The 10,930-nt window shown below is 37.8% G+C and overlaps 1 protein-coding gene across 1 annotated transcript in view; it reads left to right on the top strand.

Moving 5' to 3' along the window:
• Nucleotides 1–10,763: 10,763 nt before the first annotated feature.
• The window catches only part of LOC103771908 (chromosome unknown open reading frame, human C1orf146), a 7,448-nt gene continuing 7,281 nt past the window's right edge, over nucleotides 10,764–10,930 (top strand). Inside the window, exon 1 of the mRNA XM_008939228.1 lies at nucleotides 10,764–10,832. Coding sequence (XP_008937476.1) covers nucleotides 10,764–10,832 — 69 coding nt within the window. The remainder of the gene's footprint in view (nucleotides 10,833–10,930) is intronic.

Raw genomic sequence — 10,930 nt, 5'->3', positions numbered from 1 at the left:
CTTTTTCCACCCTCTTTCTATGGTGACTTCATTTTACAATAAAGATCCAGAATGGTTGTGTGGAAAGGTGATGTGTGCCAACACTGCTTTAAATGATGGAAACATACTTATGTTCAAAGAAAACATTTTAATATGAATCTGCCTTGGGCCTTATTAATATGAGCAGCTTATTTTATCTGTTTCTTCCAGATTTTATTTTTGTATTTATGGTTTGTTTTGTTTAGAAGTTTCCAATAAATTTTTAAGATTGTCTTTCAATTTAAGACTACAGAGGGTCTGTGCTATAGAAAGAGCAGTGTTTCTTGGAGATGCACACATTTAAGTAAATATTTTTAATGGCATGGTGCATGTATTTGGAGGAGCTGCTGAAATGCTGCTCCTGTTCTAAAAACCAGTATGTCTGGTATCTCCAAAAGCACATCTGGTCTGAAGTCATGGTCAGTGTTACATTTTAAGTCTGACATTGACTAGAATTACCTTCAGGCTTCAGTTCATTATATTTGCACCCTTCTGACACTGTCTGAGGCATAGCAAGATTCTCCAGAATTTGGTTTTGTTTGTTCTCATAGATGCTACAGTTTTGGAGGGGTAATGGGATTCTTGCATCTTAATCAATACTTGTAGTATAACTTTGATATTGAGACTAAATGTCAACGTAACCGTTCTCCTTATCAAGAGTGAAATAGGATGTACCTCACAGCACTGCTCGTTCTGCTGCTCTTGGCTATTGATTTGGGTGTGGATATGACTGTTTATTGTCTTCTGATTTGACTGGGGATGAGGGGAGGGAGAAACTATTTGTAATTCTTAGCATGTCAGAATTCCTCCTGTAACATGCAGGGCTTTTTTTCCCTGCAAAGGTTAGGCCCTGTAAGAGATCTGCATTATGGAAATAGTAGTGCTTGTCTTTCACACACCTGAAAATCTGAACAGGAAATTTCCTACCTCCTCTTAGTCGTTAACAGAAGTGCCTTCAGAAGTTGGTGCCATATGACAGTAAAAGGTTACTAATGTTTTTTTTGTTGCTAGTAAAACTTTAAGATAAGTGCACAACTTCTTAGTGGTTACAGCCAGCTTAATATGGTCAGTTTTGCAAGTTTTTGCACAATTCCAACGGTGCACCTTAATTTTCTTTAGAAACCTAATTTATTTGGTTCATAGCCAGAAACTCTCAGTTCTGTGAAAATATGAAGTTGCCCTAGCACGTGGCTAAAGAAGTTATGGCTTGTCTTATCTTTGGACTTAACATAAATAAGAGCTCTGAGGAAAAATAATTTATCTAGAAAGCCAGTTTGTTGAACTTCTCCCCAAAATAAATGAAGCAGAGTTTTATCTCGTTCTTTAATATCACGACAGGAAAAAAAGGAAAGCCTCGCTTTTTCTTTATGTCAATGAAGAAGACTCTAAACTCATGGGAGAAAGATATTCAGTCTCATAGTAGGAATATTTCCTCTACTCTTTGAGCTTTAGCAGCATAAATAGTCTGATATTTTGTAATTAAAAATATTTTTCATGTAATATGCTGTATCTACCCCAGTCTTCATATTGAGGGAGTTAGAAGAACCCTTAAAAGTGCAGATCATCAAGAAAACCTATATTTCACCTTCAAGTTTACTATCAATAGTGCATAATCCTTTGGATAAATGAAGGAATTCTAGTATTAGCCACAGTGAAAGACAAAACTCTAGATAAGCTTTTACAGAAGGCTCAGGAACAGTGTTTTCTCAATTTCTGTGTAGAAGACTGAAGTAAAAGTTGTTTACAGTTTAATCAGCTTCAAAATCCTGATGCTATTCTGATAGTAGGCATTCTCATGTTAAGCAAAATGCAATGATGAAAAGGAGAAAATAAAGGATCAGGAAACTGACAGAATGTGAAAGAAGGGTTCTGTTTGTCTGTTTTTGGCTTTACCCCTATTTTTTTCTTCCTGAATTGAAAAAGTAACACTGGAAAGTGGCACGCAAAGTTCCATGTTTGTTAGATGAAATAACACAATGTATAGGGGTGTTTTAATTGTTTGGGGTTTTTTTTTTCCTTTGCATTTACTTTTCCAGTTCTATGAAAGATAAATTAGCTTCTGAGTCCTCAATGATGTTGTTGCAATCCTGTTAATAGTTTTGCAGTAGCCTAATGATTAGAATTTCATGCTTTGTTCAGTCGATACATATGCAGGCATAGGATTCCGCTTCCCACAGTCAGATAGTCTCTGTAGAAGTAGCAGGAATAGAAAGCAGTATTGTTTTTAATTCACGTTGCCAGAGTGCCTGTAAGGCTTCATCAGACCAGCATCCCACTGGCTAGACATTGTACAAACACAGAATGAAGACAAAGACTTCCCACAGAGTGGTTATAATCCAAGTTAAGACAAAAGATAAGAAAAACCACCATGGATGGAAAAGTAAAATGAGTATGTCAGTATTTATCTAGCTGATTAGCAATGCTTTCGGCACACTATCAGTTTAAATCTTTTTTTCCTTCTCTATGTGTTATGAGAAGGGAGAGTCAGAGGGTGAGATTTAGAGGCTGGGTAGCAAGGGGGCTACAAGAATCTGTATTGCTGACCAGCCCTGCGTGCCATCTAAACTCTGTTCCTATTTGCAATTATTTTGTGGGCCCTCCTCATTCAGGAAGTTGTTAAAGCTTTAAGTAGGTGTAGGTGTCTATCTGTTTAATAGTTGTAGTCACTTGGAGTCTTGTTCATGCCTCCTGACAGTGATTTTACCATTGTTTTGGCCTCTTCTCCAAAACATGACAGAATGAACAAAGGTTTGTTTGAAAGATTCGTATAGAAACAACCAAAGTTAGTGTCACGGGACCCAAGTAAATAATAATAAAGAGGTCCTGTATGACCTCTAAAGTAAAGAAAAGTATCTACATCTGATGAAAGAGTGAAAGGGCATCAATAAAGTAACTAAAGAAAGGTGGTGCAGTCAAAATAACATTTAAGAATTTACTTTTGCAGTAATATTTTGAATAAGAACAGTGAAATGACTTTGGCAAAACCTGAGAAGACGATGTTGCAGTCAACAGGTGATAGTGACAGTTTACATGAGGCTGTTAAGGGAATGGGTAAATGTCTGTATCCTACAGGTACTGACAAGAAGTTTCGTGGAATATCGCTGAAGATGTTAGAGGAAAGGACTCAGAAATCAGAGTTTAAGATAATGACCCTGGTTTTGCCTACCTTGAATGAGAGGTTATAAAGTGAAAAAATGGAACGGTGTTTTAGGTGTATGGATATGTTAAGTTTAAAATAGGCTAGGCTTCCAAAAAGTGGTGGCAGTAGGCATAATTACTTTTTTTGCTTGGAAAATTAGAATCTCTTCTGGACTGGAGAAGCAGTTCTGCAGGCTTTTCACATGTAGATTCTAACTAAAATAGTACTTGTGGAATAAATAACCAACACATATAGCAGAGGGAAAAGAGAAGGAAGTGGACATCCAGGCACTTGGAAGGAAGCCTACAGGAAACTGAGGGAAGTGGAGGTTCTTCCAAACGATCTGCTCAGACCAACACTTAGGCAAGTAAAGGAAATAAAGATGGTGACAGGAGTCTAAGGAGGATGACAGGGTATAAGGAAAGATGCACCACCGGTTTTATTGCAGGTGGCCCACAAGACAAATGAGTATAAAGAAGCAGTTTTGAGGCTGGTGAAGAATATGTTATTAGGGATTGACCAAATTGAGAAACTGGCTTCCTCAAAATGAACGGCAGGCAGATCTGCTTTGGTATTGTATGACAGAACTGCAGGAAGGAAACTCAGCTTAGCCATTGAGAGAGAGGCAACAGTTACAAAAGCACATCAGTTAATATATTTTGGTTTGGTGTTTAATGACATGAAGTTATACCATATTTATATAGTGTAGCAAAAGAAATGAGGAGACTGAGACCAAAAGTGAAGATCAGGAGAGAGAAGTATGCATGAAATGAATATTTCGCCGGCAGTCTGGGGTGCTACCAGAAGTGATCAGTAAGACCATAAGAGAAGTCAAACATTTTCTGTGGTAGGTGTAGTGGAAAGGACACTATATATTCATCAGTTTTTCTCTTAGAAAAACTTGCTGTAGAATCAACAAGTAATAGAATTACAGAAAAGTTGCAAACAAGATGATAGAACTAGAGAAAAATACAGGCTTGAAGAGACATCCAAAGGTCTCTAGTCCAACCTCCTGCTAAAAGAAAGGGTAACTTCAAAGTTATGTTAGATTGTTAGGGCCTTAGCAAGGTCCACACCATGTAAAATGGTAGTAAAGTTAGCAGGCAGGAGTATGGTGCTCAAAGGAAATAATTATTTGAGATAGTCTTATAATAAAACTGCTTTGGGTATTGTTGGAAAAGATTAGTAATGAAGTAAAAGAAATAGGGCTTGCTTGCTGTTTTTTTAAGTTCTGGATGATACGTGACTGAACTGTACACATTTAACAGTCTTATTCCACAATTTACTTTTTAAGGTCTTAAATTATTTCAAAATTACACTGAATTTTTGAGTTTGCAGATTTTGTTATTATTTTGGAGGGAGTAATGGGCAAGAGAACTTCCCATGTTTCTCACAAAGACTGTCCATGGAATCCATTCCCATAGCATTGTCTATCTCAGTTTCTTTCAGGCAGTATGTACAAAAAAAATTAACACACCTGTTGTAGGTACAGATTGTAAGAGACTGTTTTAAAACTTTGAATACACATTATTAACAGCTGGAAAATAATTAGCAGCATGCTCATTCTACTTTGCTTCAGAAAATCTAAACCTTTGCATGAAGGAACTAAGAACTGCTATTAAGTTGTTTGTTTATTGCTCAGAACCAAGACATTTAAGAAGTCATTATTTTGCTTCCACTAACATCAAAGCAAAAACTCCTTTTGACCTCAGCTGAAGCAGGTTCTGGGCTTACCTGTAGTAAATGCACGTACTAGAAATGCTATTTTTCCAATATATCTATTTCATAGTTTTCTAGCTTTACTCAGTTACTAATAACATTGTACAGTTGTAGATGTGACAAATTGCAGCTAGAAAGACTTCAATTTAGGAGTCATAATTATATGCTTTCTGTTAATACTTCATGACTGTGGTGATTTAACATTTGTACATTGATAGATTACATTCCTGCCAGGACTACACAAGAACCAAGGGCAAAAGACAGGATGAGAAGTAACAGCTTTTTTACAACAGCTGATTCCACAGGAAGGGGCTTTTACATTTTAAATCCAGTGCATTAGAAACTTTCATCTCATGCAGAAAATCCACACTGGTGTTCAGCTCTTTCTCTTGAACACAGGTTATATATACTATTTTTGAAATATAGGATTTAATGTGTTCAGTTCTGGCAAAATCACAGTTAAAATCTATTCTTTAGCTAGTTTTGAACCAAGCATCCTATCAACAACTACTATGTGTGTTTATGGAACTTACACTTGTAATAAAGTGATTTACATAAAAAGTGAATATCAGTTAGGGAAAAATATTGGGTTTTTTGGTTGGTTGGTTGTTTTTTTGCCTGTGGTAATGAATAACTGAAGAAGCCATACAGTACATGCATGCACACACACCTGTTTGTTTCTTGCATTTGAGCTTCCTTTTATACTTTGCTTTGCAGTCCATACCATGGAGTCAATTAGGCCACACTTCCACAAACATAGGAGTGAATCCACTTAAATATTTGTGGATTGGCTTTCACGTTAACATTCACTTTTCGGAAAGGGTAATGGAACTGGCACTGGGGGCAGGCACTGTGCATGCTTGAGGTTTTATATGGTACTCAATTTAATGAGGTTCTAATCCAAATGAACCATATGGATGCAGTTAAAGTATTAAATAATTAGTAATGGAATCCCATTAAGTTGCTTCCCTGTTCTCCTTGATTTATTGGTGAAGTTCCCAGCTCAGAAGACTGTTCCATTAGAGAAATCGAAGTCCTAAGAAACCTAGCTTGTATGTTTTATGTTTAAGTGCAACAAAAGATCTTCTGCTATTGCATAGTAAAATATTAATACTGATTAGATCTTCAGTAACTGGAGCCTCAATGTTTTGGAGGGATTGACTACAACACAGTAACTAGATATATTTAACAAGGACATCAATGGTCAAAATAGGTTTTGTATGTCCCTCATGTTTTATTTTTATGCACGCAAAAGCAGAAGTGACTTTTTTTTCTCAGCTCCCACCAAAAATAGTGTGAGTCTTATCAGATCCAAATTTGTAAGTGTCTGAACAGAAAGACTGGTAGCCCAAGTAAAATGTTTGCTCATGTAACTTACTTTCTTACTGTATAAGCCAGCTTTGAGACTGACCCCATCAATTTACTTAAATCTACAGCATTGTCATTTATGCAATCTTTATTTAGTCATTTGTGTAATTTTCTTAGGCTTGTGTTTAATGAAACAATTTAATTTCTTTTTTTTAGAACCCTCTTTTAGTGTGGCATGGTATCCTGCCTCTCAGTAGAATTATATCAATGTGCTTAAAATCAGTATAAATAGGATGAACCACGTGTACATGTCAGATTCAGTGCAAAAAGTTTTTGTTACCTTCATAGAATGAGATAATTTTCATGTCCATGAACATGAAGCCCACCTGTAAATCAAAAATCAAAACCTCCTACTTGTCAACAAAGTGTCCTCCTGTATCTTTGTGTTAGAGAAGGAAACATCAATCTCTATTTTCTGGATTATCATGTTCTAGTAATCAAGATTAATCCTACATATGTGTAATGGGATGCATTTGGAGAAGAGTTTGAGTCCCTGCGTGTAGTCCATGGCTTTATGATCCTAGAATATTTTGACCACTCAGTCTTGAGGGAAAGGGGGAGTTAAGCTCTCAAACCAAATGCTTGCACGTTTGCCACCCGTTTGCTTTTCAAACCTAAATAATTAGCTGAGCCCTAAGTAAACATATTTCCAAATGACTCCTTGTGAACACAGTCTTCTGTTTCCAGAATCTGTACGATTGCATAGTCCAACAGGCTTTCTTCCTCATGCTACATACTGAAGATTCTTAGTTGATTTCTGTATGACAGAAAATAATAAATCCTATGTGTAACCTAAATGCTGAGTCATTGTACTTCATTGAACTTCTGGACTGCTGCCAACAATTTTTATTTGTGCTCTATACATTGCAAAAAAGTTACTGCCCTCTATGCTGATTTGGAACATGCAGGATATGGCCCAGGGGAGCATAGAGAAACACTAATTTGATGAAAGATTTTGTCTTGTCATTAATTAGTTATTAATCCAAATGCTTAAGCCATTAGCTTCATCATATCAGAATCCTAATGCCAAGATCCTTCTATTCCTGCCTAAATAGGTTCTCCATTCTGCTGCCAGGAGTTATTTGACATGCTGCCAGACACAACCCTGTTCTTTCTGTCTTACAGTTTCACCTGTATATGAAATACACCATGGAAGTATGTGGGAAAGGAATGCTTTTGAGATTTAAAGCTAAAACTAGCACAGTGTCAGAAGCTGTCACAGGAAAGGTAATAAAATGAATTTAGTTCACAGAATCAGGTAGCACAGGATCCCTCAAACTCACTTTTTGGAAGGGGAACTACCGAGAGAAGAATGCTCTGAAGAATACACAATCTGTAAAAACCTCTTTCCTTCAAGTCCAAGCTCTAGCCTTCTAACATTAGGCTCAGAAAAACAGAAATCCAAGGCATGTAGTGAGATTTGGGCTCAAATGGCATTGCAAAACAAACTACTACTAGATTTGTTCCTTGAGCAGCTCCTAGCCCAGGGGCTCAGCATGTACCCTTGAATAAGACTTGGGCCAGAGAAGTGTTAGACCAAAGTGGTTCTTACAGAGGAAGCAGTAGAGTCTGTTTCCCTCAGAACTTTCTAACTCAGAGTCTTATTATTTCAGGTGTGAACTGCTGCCAAATGTTATAACAGGCAGAAATATATTCAGTTAAGTTTCCCGTATAACATTTTGCCAGCTGAAATTACAATACACAGAATTTGTACAAGTTAAAATACAACAACTGGAGTCAAAATGACAGGAAGCAGTTTCTGTTAAGGTTTTGGTTTTTCTTGTTGTCCAACCCTTACCCATCACTGTATTCAATGCCTCTCAAGTGGGTATTTTGGGGAGGGAGTTGTGACAGGGGTGTCAAATTCATGTACAATAAATGGTTGTCTGGGAAGAAGACAACTGCTGGTATCCCAAAAGCCTAAATTCAGTGTTTAAATTTTTCTGGATTTTTTTTTTAATGCAGTATTTTGTCTTTTCTTTTATGTACTCTACATTTCTAACAGTATTACACTGAAGGAAACAAAAATCTTCTCACCTGTTGAAGACATTTACACTGTGAATTGTGTTTTTATTTCATTGTATTCCCTCCTATTATTTATCCTCCATCTGTCTTCTTCTAAGTCAATTAATGCATGTATGTATTAGGTATATTCCAAAATAGGAATTCAGATACATTATAGTGTTATAAATCAAGTGTAAGCACTACAACAAAACAGTTCCTACTCCGTACCCCTGGGATTTCTCTAGTATTGAAAAACGAATTAATTCAGCGTGCATGAATTCAAACTTCACACTAGCATATGTCAGCAAGATCATCAATCCTTATCATAAAACAACCTTATTATTTTATAGTTGTATTTTTAAATAATTTCTGATATTCTTAACTCCCTGATTTTTATATGCAGTCAGAGCACATGGCTGCACTGTGTTACAGGAAACGGCTTCACAGTTTGTTGGTCCTGTCACAGGTCTCCAGAACACTGCAGTCAAGATACCTCATATATCTCCTATTTTCCTTTGATTTGCTGACTTTGACATCTATACACCACATAAATTTAAAAATACTGTATGAGAAGTATTTGACGTGCTATCAAAAGTAGCATGATATTTCCATACCCTTACAATGAGGAGTAACTGTAACTCATGTGCATTTGACCAATAGAAGTAGGAAATCAGATGTGAATCCACTTTCTTTCTGAAACAAATAGAAGAAAATAGCTTTTTTAAATCAATCACTAAGATGTCTAGTTCTTTCTAAGCAAGCCAGGCTATTTTTTTATTTAAGTGTACCATTTTTAATATATAAATAAGGTCACTTGCTTCTATTTTAAAATGGTCTAAAAAGTATAAAATGGAAAAGCTTTTGCTACAATCTCAGATTTCCAGAAAAAATACTGGTTTTAGTAGATTGGCATGAGTCTAGACTCACATACTGGGTGAAGAGCAGAGCTGGAAATCAATGTTCTTTTTCAGTACTTTTAATGACTGCACTCCAGCTCTTTTTTACCATGTAAACAGAAGTACTGTTTCCTCTTGTATGATGAAAAAAGAAGCTTAAACATTCTCAGTATTTTTCTTCCACTGCAAATGGTGCTGTTTCTTGCTTTCACAGTTTTGCATTGACTAAATTCTATATTTAGTAGTATTCTGTATTTAGAGTATCATAGAGAATAATTGGGAATAATCTTCCTCAGAAGTAGCTGCAGAATTAGCTGTCCATTTAAAACATTCCCTCAACACTTTTTCCTATGCAAAAGTAGACTAATTACCATAATTGTTTATAACACCCACTTGTTCTGCTTGGTGTCCTTCCACATTTTTGTCCTTCAAGGTCTTTTGTCATCTGAAAATGTCACACAATCTAGACTCGTACAGCAGCAGCCTCTCAGGCCCACACCAAGTTTCTGGAAGACTTTTCTGGGGACACTTACAAGATGGCAGGATTTTGGGCAGTGTCCCAGGAGAAGTCAGCCCCTGCACGCTGCAGGCCAGAGCCACACAGTGGACGGGAGCACAGCAGGCCGCAGGAAAAGCAACTGGCTCCGGTGCTCCCTCATTTTCCACAAAGGCCAGAGTTACTTCACAGCAGTAAGTTACACTCACTTCACTTGGTGCCTGGGAGCTTTTCTTTTCTGGCTCCTAAAATTCCTCAGGCCTCTGCGGCAATGTTCCTCCCGAGGGCTGAGGGAAGGAGACCGTCCCCCACAGAAGGGCGGGGTCTGCCCACCGCTGGTCCCCACTGCCACGGGCATTCCGTTTCACTGCCCTACCAAGTTTTTAAAATGAGAAGAAGCCCGGTTAAAACTTAGAAATTTAGTTTGGGACCCAGCTGTCCCAAGGCACCCTCTTAGCCCAGCACAGGCAAGCCCCCAGGGCACTGAGGGCAGGCCCAGCCTCTGCTCTGCCTCCCGCTCATGCCAGGCAGCCTCAGCATCCCCAGCCGCTCTGCACTGAAGCCGTACTGAAATAGAAACACCTGCCAAGCTGAATATCCATGGATAATTTCTGAAGAGCCAAATGCAAATGTACATGAAATGAGCTAGTGCTCAGGCCTACAGCGTGGTGGGCTGCTCCAGGTTGGGCAGGGGGCCCAGGGCAGTCTTACCAAAAGTATCTTAGTGTAGAAGATGCACAGTGACAAACATGCCCTTTGAAAATAGGGCAAATGTTCCTTAGTCAGTTTAGGTGCTTCCAGGAATGTTTTTCTGAAGTCATTTATTCATTATGCTGCTCTCCCTGTTAGGGCTTAGAGAGGGAGAGCTCTCAGATGCAGATTCTTTAAAGCCATTTGGGTATCTAATTGTCACCTTACATTAGTTCAGTGGTAGTGGGCACCTGTATACATTTCTGAGAATTAGGTAGTGCACTGGTTTTTAATCAGATCTTTAATGGATTCATGTGCCTTAAACATTTTGCCTCTTTAACTGGCAGGTAATATTTGTCATCTTTCTTTTCCCAAGCTTTTCAGAAGCTGGCACCCAAGATTTCACCACAGAGCCATTAAACCCTTGAGAAAGATGACAGAAAGCCATGGGCAGGAACTGTCAAGATGGATAACAACAGTTATTATGAGTACAGCTCTGCAGGTACAATACCATTTGTCAAAGGCAGCATACAGCTCACTTAGAAATGCTGAAAGAAGCATTTCCTATATTTTATACATGGAAATATTTATGCAATGACA

This window comes from Merops nubicus, unplaced genomic scaffold (assembly GCF_000691845.1).
Source record: "Merops nubicus isolate BGI_N331 unplaced genomic scaffold, ASM69184v1 scaffold16564, whole genome shotgun sequence".
Taxonomy (NCBI): Eukaryota; Metazoa; Chordata; class Aves; order Coraciiformes; family Meropidae; genus Merops; species Merops nubicus.
Note: the sequence above shows the minus strand (reverse complement) of the source record. Positions and strands in the feature narration are given on the sequence as shown.